Here is a 14,683-nt window from a genome sequence, read left to right on the forward strand (position 1 = left end):
CGAACCTGCGGGCTCAGGCAATCCACTCACCTCAGCCTCCCAAAGTGCTGGGATTACAGGCTGAGCCACCGAGCCCGGCTGCAAAAGTCCCTTTCAATCAAACCAAATCACTTTGCTCTGAGAGGAAAATTTTTCTAATTGATCATCACTTGTTTATTGGTTCTTACTTTAAGACATTTTAAGCTTTTTATCTTTTTGTCTATATGCATAAAAAATTGTAAGTAGCAAGTTTAAAAGAGGTCACAGACATCAAAGGAGGTGGAGCCACTGAGTAATAACATGTACTGAGCATAGTGCTGCGTGTTATTGTAAGAATTTGCCCCAGTTTCTTTGGTTTCATACCTCTAAGGTATGAACTCCTCCCCTCACTTCACAGGTAAGGAAAATGACATAGGCAGTAGTTTATCCAGGTTTACACAAAGAAAGTGGCAAAGACAGGATTCCAATCAGGAAACTAGCTGCAGAACATACAAAACTAAGAATGTACTAAGGAAGTATTCTAAAGGAAAAAGTTTAATACTGTTAATCTATAAATTCAGTGCAATCCCAATAATCTCACTAGGATTTTAAGTGACTGTTATGAAGCTGATTCCAAAGTTTATCTAGAAGAACAAATGTTTAAGAAAACTCTCAAAAAAGAACACTAGTGAGAATGTCTCGCCCTAAAGATATCAATACGCAGAATAAAACTACAAGACAGTATCATTACTCATATATAAAATACAGAATACTAACTTAAAAAATCTAGACTTAGCCAGGCTCAGTGGCTCAGCCTGTAATTCCGCGCCTTTAAGAGGCTGAGGTGAGTGGATTGCCTGAGCCTGTGGGTTCGAGACCTGCCTGGGCAAGCGAGACCTCATCTCTACAATAAATCAAAAAATTAGCCGGGCGTGGTAGCACGCGCCTGTAATTCCGGCTACTCGAAAGGTTGAGGCGGAAGGATTGCGGGAGCCCAGCAGGTCGAGGCTGCGGTGGCTGGGAGCGGCCACTGCACTCCAGTCTGGGTGACAGAGTGAGACTCCAACTCAAAAAAAAAAAAAAAACTAGACTTACATATATATGTGAACACTGTATTATAAAAGTACTATTTCTAACTATTGGGAAAATTATAACATTCAATTAACTGGTGCTAAGAAACTGATTACCACATGGAAAATATCAAGTTAAATCCTTACCTCCCTCTACATACAAAACAGGAAAACACTGATGCTTATTAAGCATAAAATGACACACACACATACAAAAAAAAAAAACGAAAAAGCAAAAAAACCACAGGATCTTGTTATAATCTTGAGGTGTAAAAAGTCTTCCTACAGTTAAGACAAATCAGAAAGCACAAAGAAAAACCTGATAGTTATAACTGCATAAAGTACATAACTTCTTTATAAATACCTATGAAGATAAAGAGAAGACAGAAGGGAATATATAAGAGATTAATATGCATGCATATCTAAAAGTTTAGTGTAGTTAAGAGATCTAACAGAAAATAATAATGTATTCATCGGAATTGAATATATATAAAGAATCAAGAATTATAAACATTATAAACTTAAGGAAAAAATTTTAAATATTTGTCTAAACTTAATAGCTCAACTAATAATCATTAAAAAAAAAACTCACTATTCTACATCACAACTTCACATTTTATAGCTAAGACAACAAATTAACATACTTGATGGAAAGCATGGATCATCAGGGTAAGTTTCTCTATCATATAAGAAAGGATGATATCGGATAATCCCTTCCACTACACCGTCTCCTTCAACATGAGCCTTGAACTCAAAACTATCAGCTGCTGTATTTATGTACAACGTCTGCATGTCATCTTGTATTTCTCTTAGGTTGACAATCTTAGGTGCCTTCCCTTTTTCAAACATAGAAATCTAAAATAAAAATAAAGCAAAAATAATTAAACTCTATGGTGACATTACGTTTGTTCTCAGTTATGATCTAACAAAAGAACAGACAAAAACTACATTCATATATACAAGTAATTATCTGGCTTAATGAAATATTAATATTTATATGAAAACACATCTAGGAAAGATCTCTTTACTTGGATATTAAATAACAAAAGTAAAAGACAAGAAGAAGCTAATTACTGACTGGTTTTTGTTATCTAGAGTCACTTGAGACTAAAACAGTTATCTCATAATTTTAATATTTTAAGATGGATTTTTGTCTTACTTCAATATCAATGTTGTTGAAAGGTCCAACTTCTTTTGAGGTTCGTTTTTCATTTCCTTTTGGGCCATGAATATAGTAATGATAAATATGCCTGAAATATAGAAGAATAACTCTATACTTTCAATTCACATAAAATTATATATAAAATTTAATTTCATATAATCTTCCATCAAAACATTTTATTAATAGTACATACTAGGTGCCAAGCACTTTACTAAGCATTTTTAAATATAGTATCCCATTTAATGATAAAAGCAATTCTGAGTTACTGGTATTAATACACCTCATTTTACAGATATAAAACCTAGGGTGCAAGGAGTATATATAATTTACCTAATGTCACAGAACTAGAGTTAGGGAGAGGTAGGTTTAAACCTAGGACTTTCCAACTTCAAAACCCACCTGCTTTACACTTCCAAGAGGGACAGTTCACTAAATAAATAAAAACTAGAGGGCAAGAGTGTATAATTCTATCTGTCAGGGATGTTCTAGAAAGGACTCAATTATCAGGGGGTAAACAGGACTCAATTATCAGGGGGTAGACAGGACTCAATTATCAGGGGGTAGACTGGATTAAGCATCTAAATAATGTCAATATAAGAATATCATTCTAGAATGTCTCTTCTCTCTTATGGTACTGAGATAACCTTTTCCCAACATTCCAAAACAAACAAAAAGAATAAATTCGATGTCAGCCCACTGAAAACCACCACTTCAGAAATCATTGCTACTTTATCTTTAAAGCAAAAGTTTTAAAAGATTATATTTTGGTGTGACTATTCAGTCTGTAATCCCAGCATTTGGGGAGGCTGAGGCGAGTGGACTGCCTGAGCCCACGGGTTTGAGGCCAGCCCCAGCAACTTGGCGAGACCCTGTCACCACAATAAATCAAAAATTAGCCGGGCGTGGTAGCACATGCATGTAGTTCTGGCTACTTGCAAGGCTGGGACGGAAGGCTCACCAGAGCCCAGTAGGTGGACACTGGGGTGGCTATGAGTGTGTCACTGCACTCCAGGATGGGTGACAGAGTGAGACTCCAACTCAAAAAAAAAAAAAATCATGTCCTTAGTTATTCTTGAAATAGACCAGCCTGGGCAGCATGGCAAGACCTTGTCTCTATAAGAAGTCAAAAAATTAGCTGGGAGTGGTAGTGCATGCCTATAGTTTCAGCTACTTGGAAGGTTAAGGTGGAAGGATTGCCTGAGCCCAAGTCAAGGTTGCAGTGGCTGCGAGAGTCCCACTGCACTCCAGTTTGGGCAACACAGCAGGACCTCAACTCAAAAAAAGAAAAAACTTAGAGTCATTAAATAAATATTCTTCTGATTTGATCTAACAGGATATAAAGTCCCTAAACGTTTTACTAGAATAAATGCAAGGGGGTACCCAAAAAACCCCAGAGTTTATTTATTAAAAATTGTGTATTTATTCTTCCATGTTTAAACTAAAGCCACCCTCAAAGTACTCTCTGTTTGAGCAATACACCTATCAAGACATTTTTCCACTGCTCAAAATAGTTTCTGAACTCATCAATTTTGGTGCCTTATTTAGCACTTCTGGTGTCTGTTTCTCCTTTTCCACATCGGCAAAATGTTTCCTTTTGAGGACTTTTTTCATCCAGGGAAATAAAAAAGTCACTCGGGATGAGATCAGGTAAATAGGGATGGTGGGGCATGGAGGTCATGCTGATTTTGGTGAAAGACTGCTGAACATTCAAGTACAATGTGGGCAGGTATGCTTATAAATCACCCATTGTGAAATGGGTGAACATGTTAAAAGAATATCCAAAAATAAAATTCACTCAAGCCGAATACAGCCTCTCAACAATGCTAGCTGGTACACTGATGCCAATGGTTCCTACAACACTTAACTAGCGGGGGAAGCCTGTACTTCAAAGGGCCCCCCTCCAAAGAATCATTTCAGTTTTTTGGGGTCCCTTTGTACACAATGACTTATTTTTATATACATAAATAATTTGTTTTCATATTTTTCATAATATGTCACAGGCACATATGTATACATATTTTTTATTTTAATACGTTGGATATACTTATTTGATAAACATTTAAGCATCTACTAACTATGTAGTATGTACCCTTCTAGAAGATATTGGAAACATCGGTGAATTTAAAAAGACATTTCAGGCCAAGCACGGTGTCTCATGCCTGTAACCCCAGGACTCTGGCAGGCTAAGGCAGGAGGATTACTTGAGCCCAGGAGTTCAAGACCAGCTTCATCTCTACAAAAAATGTAAAAACAATAAGCTGGGAGTGGTGGTGAACACCTGTAGTCCCAACTACTTGGGACTGAGGAAAAGGATCGCCTTAGCCCAGGTTGTCAGGGGCTGCAGTGAGTTATGATTCTCACTACACTCCAGTCTGAGCAACTGAAGAAATTCTGACTCAAAAAAAAAAGAAAAGAAATTACATTGGGGTAGGCAGACAAAAAAAAAAAAAAAAAAAAAAATATATATATATATATATATATATATGGTTATGGAAAATTACAATAGGTGCTATGGAAAGAATCACAAAATTAGGATGGCAGTGCTCAATCTGATAATTTTGAAATTCACTTTAAACTTTATAATAGATATAAAAAATATTGTGCCTCATAATGCTCACTATACTAGAGATGCTCTATAAATATTTACAGAATAAATGAACAGAGAACTGTCTTAACATCAACATCAGCAAACTGGTACTGAAAAAAATGGGACAGGAGCAAAAAGGACAAAGAGGTTTCAATCTATTTTTCTATCTTAAAAAAGATAAGTAGTAGCATTTCCTAAACCAAACATAATTACTTACGCTAACTGTCGTGTCCAAAGATTAAAATAATTTTTCAAGTACTGTATGTGTTCTGGTTGTACCCCTGTAATGACCACAGCAGTAAAGCTATCCTTTTCATTCTCCTCTGTGATAAGATGATGTAGAAATCTTTCATCATCATTTGTAATGTGAACAGAATCAGAGGGCTACAAGAGTGAAGAGAAATATAACAGATTAAATCATCTAAAGTATAGGTATACAAATAAATATATCAAATTTTACAATGTGATTCACTTGGATAGTTTCAGAAATATACTTCAGAAAAACGTCAGAAGAAAACTGGCCCAGTATAATAAACTGGCTGAGTGTGTGACAACACTGTGAGGACAAAGTGACCACTAAACGAGCATATATAAAGAATATTCTATCTCATAATGCTAGGCCAATTTTAGATGAAAGGAAATGATAAAGAAAGATACTGAGTTTTAAAATGCCTTAAAAAATGGAGGACACTTACTCTAGGGTGTATGTGATGAGTCCTTGCTTGAGATACCTACCAGTTAGCCTAGTCAAGACCAATGCCCAGACCTACATGCTCAAGACAACTAGAGGGCAGCCTAAGACCCAACCAGCTGAGCCCAAACACTGTTTTAAAGAGAATAAAATCACCCTGGACACCAGTCCACTTTCGGAGAATATCCAGAGGTTAAGGAAGAGAGGTTGGGGGCTGTTTGAGGATAAAAATGTATGAATTTGTAATATCAATCTGTATTTGTAGCATGAGTCTCAATTTATAATATGAATCTGTATGTTTTAAAAATTGCATATCTATACATTTATGTGTGTGTATGTGTACGTACAGTCATGGCCTACAAACAACATGTTAACAACATTTTAACACATACGGGACAGCGGTCCCATAAAATACAGTATTATAAAATTAGAATATCTATTCTGCTTAGGTATGCTTAGCTATACAAATATTTACTATTGTGTTACAGTTGTATTTACAGTTGTATTCAGTACAATAACAAGCTACATGTATTTGAGGCCTTGGAGAAGTAGGCTGTAGGTGTTTAGTAGCTTGTAGTAGCCTATACCATTTTGGTTTACCCAAGTATATTCTATGATGTCCACATAACAAAAAAAATCACATAACGACATATTTCTCAGAACGTACCACTGTCACTAAGTGATGTGTGACTGTATATATTCTGTATGTTGCTATATACACTTACAAATTATAAAAATAAAAATATGTACTAAACCAGTATCTCTAGGAAGTTGGTTGATTTTTCTAAATAAGCCTGTGTTATGACTTCCTTAATTAAAAATAATAAACACAAAGTATTAACAGTTCTTTTAGAATTTGTCTAGCAGGTTTTCTAGTTTTACTAAAACAACCTTCCCCAAGAAAACATAATAATAAAAACAAATCCTTCAAAGCCATTCTAATGCATCTCTACACATTAAATTACTATTACTAAATCATTTTTACAGTTACAATACATATCATACTAGAAACAATTTTTACACTTTGAGAGTTAGTAGATTAGTTTGGCTTTACTAATGATGCAAGTTCATTACCCAAATATTTATCAAGCACCTTCTCTAATTCCTAAGCCTCAACGTGAGCTCAAAAAAGATAGGTTCAAGGTAAGTAAGGCAGTGTCTTTGCATTCTAAAATTCCACCTGGTAGGAAATGAAAGACAAATGATTACAAAACAATATGCCATTATAAATATATGAACCAAGAGCTAAAAGAGAGTGGCACTCACCAGCAGACAACTGAATAAGAACATTCCAGACAAATGAGAATATGAAGAATTTGAAGAGTATGAAGGAAACAAAGTAGTTTAGAATATACAATAAACATACGATAAAAGATGAAACTGGAATGGCTGAATTAGAGCAGTGAAAAATAGATGAAAGAGATGGTAGATGAAAGAAACTATTTTAAAAGCCAAAATTAAATGTGGTGAATGATTAACAACAAGGATTATAATTTTAACTGCATGGTTGGGGAAATGCTATTAATCAAATAGGGTAGTGGAGGGGAAGAGGCTGAAATCGACAATTAAGTTTGTGAACCTGCCATCGCGTGGTTATGTTGACAGCACTGTACAAATAACTATATTGGGACACTCTCCTACTCGCCTGATCTGGCCCCCAATGACTTTTTTCTTTACCTGAAGATAAAGGAAATATTGAAAGGAGGACATCTGATGACATTTGGGATATCAAGGGTAATACAATGACAGCTCTGATGGCCATTCCAGAAAACAGCTCCAAAACTGCTTTGAAGGGTGGACTAGGCACTGGCATTGGTGCACTGTTTTCCAAAGGGAGTACTTTGAAGGTGACTGTAGTGATATTCAGTGATATTCATTAAATGTGGTATGTAAGCACTTTTTCTAGGATGATTTCACGAACTTAATTGCCAGATCTCATACTTTCCAAAATCCCTTGCAATTCAAGTTGTGGATGCAAATCAGGTTTCACCAATTAGATGTACTAGTCAAAGATTTGGAAGCCAAAAATGAGGCAGAGGCAATTTCCTGAGGGTTCTTAAAGGCCAGTCACTGAAAAACCAGTAACCAAATTCCAGCTTCAAAGTGTCAAAACACCATTGCAGCACTTGTTATGGTCAGAAATTCTATATTCTAATGATGAAGCAACCATGGCAGTAAGTTCCTGAAATTCAGGCCAAATGGTGGTCTTCCAACTGTGTGATTATAGTAAATCTTGCAGCAACCTTTGAGGGTCAATTTGAAGTGTCTTGGCTTCATTCTAGGAGACTTGGCCTATAGTTCATTTCTTTGGCCCTTCCAAATAATCATTTAAGCATCTTTCTTAAATCCTTTTCTGTTTATAGTGAGTGCCCAGATGGCTTGTGTCTGCTTTGCTGAACCTAGCCTGATTCAATGTCTCAATCTTAAGAGAAAAAGTCTTCACAAGAAACACAGATTTGAGAGCTGTTGGTATTTAAGAGCAAGACTGCTAACTATAGAACAAGAACCACCACCTCTACTCACATTCTGAAAACTGTTAAGTCAGAGACAGAAGTCCAACAAAAGTAAGCTGGAAAAGACTGGTAAGAAAAGAAAAAGGACCAAGTACCCATTGGTATCCATAATATGTTTGTTGGTAAGAAGTAAGCACAAAACACAGAAAAGGCTGGTAGAAAAATGGTAATCCAAGATCCAGTTCTACTCAAGCTTTGTAACATATATACAGTTTTGAAATCCTCAATTCCTAATTTTCACCAGTTTTACCATGGGTAGAGATATTTCCACCATTATATTTTACAGGGCTTTGTGGTAGTTAAGACAGAATACTATTATGTAAATATATCAAAATATGTAAGTAAATGAAACAAATTAAAAGAGAAAAAAGCCAGGCTCAGTGGCTCAGCCTATAATCCCGAGCCTTGGGAGGCTGAGGTGAGTGGATTGCCTGAGCCCGCGGGTTCGAGACCCGCCTGGGCAACTTGGCGAGACCTCATCTCTACAATAAATCAAAAATTAGCCAGGCGTGGTAGCGCATGCCTGTAGTTCCAGCTACTTGGAAGGCTGAGGTGGAAGGATCGCCAGCACCCAGCAGGCGAGGCTGCGGTGGCCAGCAGCAGCCACTGCACTCCAGTCTGGGCGACAGAATGAGACTTCAACTCAAAAAAAAAAAATAGAGAGAAAAAAGTAGGTAAAGCAAAAGTAAAGAAATTTCCCAAAGAGAATATTGAGTTATAGAGAAAATAAAAGTGGATAAGAAAATGAAAACAATTCACAATACTGGTAGAAAAAAAAAAGTATCTTTTAACCTATCGAACTGTCAATATTTTGCTACCTTTTCCCCTTCTCATTCCTTTTAAAAATAAGGAAATGATCATGTAGGTCTTTCTATACAGTTGTTCAAAATATATCTGATTTTGGGTTTAACCTTTCAGACGAGCAACTCTGAAATACATACCATGACATTTAAAAAGTTCAAATTCACTGTTACAAGTATTAAAATTCTAACAATCTAAACTAAAAAACTATAATTCAGGAAAAAAGTTATACAAAGATATTCAGGCAATGACTTTATAATTATAATAATATCCTTTAAGTCAAATGGTCAACAGAATAGTTATGCTATATCCATTAAAGGAAATGTTATGAAGCTTTTTTTCCCATGAATTAAGAAAGACAGATTTACTAAAAGGAAGGTATGTTGTAAAGGGCAGAAGTGAGAGCAAGTTTGCTGTCTTGACTGCCTGAAGGTATTAAAAAATGTGCTGTGTAGCAAAAAAAAATTTTTTTTAATTGGGAGTCTCACTCTGTTGCCCAAGCTGGAATGCAGTGGCACAATTATGGTGCACCACAACCTTGACCTTCTGGGGGGCTCAGGTGATCCTTCTGACTTAGTCTCCCAAGTACCTGGGACTACAGGTGTGTGCCAACACGCCCGGCTAATTTTTTAAATTATTTTTTTGTAGAGATGAGGTCTCATTATATTGCCCAGGCTGGTCTCAAACTCCTGGCTTAAGTGATCCTCCTACTTCAACCTCCCAAAGTACTGGGATTACAGGCGTAAGCCATCATGCCTGGTACAAAATATTTTATAAAATGAGGAGATACTCAATTTTTAAAATGTAGGATCAAAATTATAACTATATAATTAAAAAGCTGAATTAGAAGAAAATTCACCAAAATGTTTTCAATAGTTTTTTCTATTGCTAGTCTGACACTTGAAAGTATTTTCATTATCTTTGTACTTTCCTATAAAGTTTCTTACCATTTCTTTTAGAATTAAAAACAATTTTTTAAAAGCTCAAAATTACTTTAAAATAGTTTTTCCTATAATCCCGGTGCTTTGGGAGATTGATGTGGGACGATCACCTGAACCCAAGAGTTCAATGATGTAATGAGTGAGCTATGATTGCACAACTGCACTCCAGCCTGAGTGACACAGAGACCTTATATCTTTTTTTAAATTAATATTTTATTATTACTATTACTATTAAATTGTTAATTAAGTAAAGATTTTAAGATACAACTTTTAATATTTCAAATGAAGAGTTGAAGGAATATGCAATAAATATCATTTACTCACTAGTAAGATTCAAATTTGTTAACATTTTGTCTTATTCAAATTAGAGTTTGAATGCAAAGTTATTAAAAAAATCTGTAACTCATTTCTCTGGAGGTCTGATTTCCTGAAATCCATTACCCCATTACTAATTGCTATCCTACTTCTGTGATTATTATATAACAAAGATTTTAAAACTCAAGTTCAGACCAAGGAAAAAGTTTACAAACTTACAATTTACAGGAAGGTTACTAGGCTCTATGAGTCAACATGTTATCTAAAGACTTTTGTCCGAGAAAGCACATAAATGGTCATTTTTGCTACTTACATAAGAAAAAAGAATGAAAAAAGTGAATCACTTTGAAAATTTCATACCTTCAAGTTTTTAAAACAACATTGGCATCTTAGAAATTAGAAAAAAGTTCTGTCCTATCATCTATCCAAAAGAATAAATTTGCAATGATGAGTTAAAATGTATTGTACCTTTCTGTTTCTAATATATCCACTATATATTGCTTCTTTATTTTTCTCTTTCTTCTCAAAATCTTCTTTAGAAAGCACAAGCTCATGAACATCTTGGGAATCTGCAGGTTTGCTTATCATCTGTTAATATTAAAAAGAGTACTTTTGAAATTCCTAATAGTTAAACTGCTTAACAAATTTAGACAGAGTCAACCTCAAAATATTTTCATATAAGAAATCCTTTTACTCACTCTGGCTGATTGTCCAACAAAGAAAACAGCCTGCTTGCCCCCAACACCGAAATAGGAAATATCACTGTTTAAACTGCGTGGTACAGGTACTGGACGAACATATCCTGAATGATCACTAAAATAAAACAGAACGTGAATGCAATGATTTTAACAAGTTACTAAAGTGCTAAAGGAAACTTTTATTTTGCTTTTACTAAGTATTAATACAATGATCTCCAAGACAGCTAACCACCCCTACTTGAAAGGTGAAATGACCACTGCTGAAAGTCATCATGTGGCCCAGTGGGTCTCAAAATGTAGTACCCAGGCCAGCTGCATCAGCTTCACCTGAAAACTTAAAAAAAAAAAAAAAGCAAACTCTTCAGCCTCATCCTACTAAATCAGAAGATCTCTCAGCAAACAGAACTAAATAAATATCCTTATTATCCTTATGCTTCTAAGATTTTCCTTTCAAAATTGTTTGCTACGTCAAAACTTGTTAAAATACTGGTTAAAGAACAAGGATTAGCACAAAGGAGATTCTCAATTCCACATATGTAGAGAATTGTACCATAATAATACTCTGGAGAAGAGGCATCACTGGTCTTTCAAAATATAGGCAGTCACCAGGAACATCATTTCCCAATATCATAAACAAACAATGGGAATGAGGATGGAACCTCTATTAAAATCAATGGAAAGGTTAAAAATAGGTGTGACACAGAGTAAATTAAAAGAACAGAAAGATGAATTCAAATAATTTACCCGGCCGGGCTTGGTGGCTCAGCCTGTAATCCCAGTGCTTTGGGAGGCCGAGGTGAGCGGATTGCCTTAGCCCGCGGGTTCGAGACCCGCCTGGGGAACTTGGCAAGACATCATCTCTACAATAAATCAAAAAATTAGCTGGGCATGGTAGCGTGCGCCTGTAGTTCCAGCTACATGGAAGGCTGAGGCAGAAGGATTGCTAGAGCCCTGCAGGCGAGGCTGCAGTGGCCGGGAGCAGCCACTGCACTCCAATCTGAGCGACAGAGTAAGACTGCAATTAAAAAAAAAATAAAACAAATAATTTACCCATAAGAAACAAAGAAAGAAGGCAAAACTGAAAATGTTAAAGATAAATGATGAAAGGAAAATATCTCATACAAGTTGAAATGTAATTTCAGAGAGGAGAGAGAATGAATAGGAGCTGCAAATATTCTAGAACCAATATAAGACATGGCTCCACAGATCCAGGAAGACCAAAAGAACCCACACAGGATAAGTAAAAGGAAATCCACATCACTGTAAACACCAAAAACAGACAAAAGAACTAGAAAATTGACTGAGAGATACAACAGGATAAAAATAGGTTAGCAAGCTTTGACAGTAACAGCAGAAGACAGTATAATGTTATCCCCATAGTGCCTTAAAAAGAAAATCCATCAACGTAGAACTGTGAGCCAGAGTAAAAATAACTTACAAAAATCAAGGTAATTTACCACCAAGAAATTTGCCCCAAAGTATTGTAAAGCACAATTTAACATGCAAGAGGTATTATAGTATATACAATGGCCATTTAAAAAAAATAATATGGCTGGGTGCAGTGGCTCACGCCCATAATCCCAGCACTCTGGGAGGTAGAGGTGAGAGGACTCTGGGAGGCAGAGGTGAGAGGGGTTCAAGACCAGCCTGGGCAACTAGGCGAGACCTTGTCTCTACAATAAATCAAAAAATTAGTTGGATATAGTGGCACACATCTGTAGTTCCAGAAGTGGAACTGGAACTACAGAAGTGGATCTGGAAGACTGAGGTGGGAGAATCACCTGAGTCCAGCAGGTCAAGGCTGTGGTAGCCATGATCCTGCCATGCACTCCAACCTGGGTGACAGGTAAGACTCTGACTCAAAAAATAAAAAACAGGTATGTGTAAGACATTTAAAATGCCATGATTAGAGATAGGTGTCCTGAATTGTATCTCACATCTTTAAAATAAAAAATAAAATAAAATAAGTGGTGTGTATAAATTGATGAATTTCTAAAAAGTCAGACTTTAAGTACCTTCAATAACAAAAGTATTATTTTGGGAAGTGAGTGTCAAAGCTAACAAAGTTCTTAATTAGGAGGAGGAGATACTTTTAATCCCGAAATCCAGACTTAAATATGCATGTTAAAATTTCAAAGACAATCAGAAAAAATATAAATAAATTCTAAAATATGAAAGAGAAAAAAGTAGAAAAAGAAAAAGAACAGCAAACATTGCAATCAATTTAAAAGAGAAAAAAGAGAAAGATAAAAATATTTTAATTGTTACAAAAGGTCCTATCTCCATATATCAATAATCAAAATAAACACAAAGACAACACTGACCAGATTAGATACTGTAATACCAGATATACAAAACAAAGCACCCAAAAAAGTGCCCCCTCACAACATACCCCTGCACAACACATCCACACATAGACCAATCCTCACACAATACACACAAAAAACTGCACACACAACACACACAAAATGCCTCCCCATACAAGCTTGTGATTATACAAAACACCCCACATGATACACAAACACACTACCAACTCCAACAGAACCACACACCCAATCGAACATAGCAATGATAAAAAGAAAATCTTAACAGGAGTCATAGAAAATCAGAAAATATGTAATGAGGACAACAAATTTCTCATCATAAACTAGGCATAAGCAGAAAATGGAGTAACATATTTAATATAAAAGTTCAGCAGCCCTTATCCAAAATGTTTGGGACCAAAAGTGGTTTAGATGTCTGATTTTTTTCAGATTTGTTAATATTTGCATTATACATACTACCTGATTATCCCAAATGCAAAAATTTAAAACCCCAAATGTTCCAGGAAGCATTTCCCAAGTGTTATGTTTTAGATTCAGATTTTGGAGCACTTTTAATTTTGGATTTTCAGATGTGGGATATTCAAAGTTTTAAAAAGTTAAGCTCAAATTCAATGCTCAGCAAAAATATCTTTAAAGGAGGAAGAGAGAGAAATTCTGACTATCAGACATACAAAAGCTGAAAAAACTCCAAGAACAGACTCAAGTTATTAAAAATTTTAAAAAAGATCTTCAGAGCCAGGCTCAGTGGCTCAGCCTGTAATCCCGCGCCTTTGGGAGGCTGAGGTAAGTGGACTGCCTGAGCCCGCGGGTTCGAGACCCGCCTGGGCAGTGAGACCTCATCTCTACAATAAATCAAAAAATCATCCGGGCGTGGTAGCGCGTGCCTGTAATTCCGGCTACTCGGAAGGCTGAGGCGGAAGGATCGCCGGAGCCCAGCAGGTCGAGGCTGCGGTGGCCGGGAGCAGCCACTGCACTCCAGTCTGGGTGATCGAGTGAGACTCCAACTCAAAAAAAATAATAATAATAATAATAATCTTCAGGAAAGAAAACAATACTAGATAGATTTACATAAAGGAATAAATATAAGCACCAGAAATGGTATATGTGGGTAAACATAAACTGACCCAGGGACTCAGATTCACAGTATCATTATCAAAGCACAAAAGGTAGAAACAACCCATGTCCATTAACCTATGAATGGGCAGACAAAATATAGTATGGCTGTGAATGGCATATCACTCAGTCCTAAGAAGGAATGGAATTCTGATACATGCTACATGCTACCATATGGGTGACCCTTGAAAACATTATGCTAAGTGAAATAAATCACACACAAAAGGACAAATATTGTATGATTCCACTTAAATAAGGTACCTAGAATTGACACATTCATTGAGACAAAATAGTAGTCATAGGGGCTGGGAGTAGGGAGAATAGGGAGCTCTATTTAGTGGGTACACTTTCAATTTGAGGTACACAGCTACAACATTTTTGAAAATACATAATGGTAATAGTTGCAAAACACTGGATGTAATTAATACTAAAGAACTGTGCATTTAAAAAAAATCATAATGGCAAGTTTTATGTTATATATATTTTACCACTATTTTTTTTTTTTTTTTT

The 14,683-nt window shown here is 35.9% G+C and overlaps 1 protein-coding gene across 1 annotated transcript in view; it reads right to left on the bottom strand.

Annotated features, from left to right (window-relative positions):
• SMCHD1 (structural maintenance of chromosomes flexible hinge domain containing 1) overlaps positions 1–14,683 on the bottom strand; it is a 144,605-nt gene that overhangs the window by 93,789 nt on the left and 36,133 nt on the right. The window contains exons 6-10 of the mRNA XM_021707416.1: positions 10,737–10,851; positions 10,507–10,626; positions 4,995–5,161; positions 2,188–2,278; positions 1,673–1,883 (exon numbers count right to left, since the gene is read on the bottom strand). Of these exons, the coding sequence (XP_021563091.1) occupies positions 1,673–1,883; positions 2,188–2,278; positions 4,995–5,161; positions 10,507–10,626; positions 10,737–10,851 (704 nt within the window). The remainder of the gene's footprint in view (positions 1–1,672; positions 1,884–2,187; positions 2,279–4,994; positions 5,162–10,506; positions 10,627–10,736; positions 10,852–14,683) is intronic.

Source organism: Carlito syrichta, unplaced genomic scaffold (assembly GCF_000164805.1).
Source record: "Carlito syrichta isolate Samal-C Ts95f unplaced genomic scaffold, Tarsius_syrichta-2.0.1 Scaffold317479, whole genome shotgun sequence".
Lineage (NCBI taxonomy): Eukaryota > Metazoa > Chordata > Mammalia > Primates > Tarsiidae > Carlito > Carlito syrichta.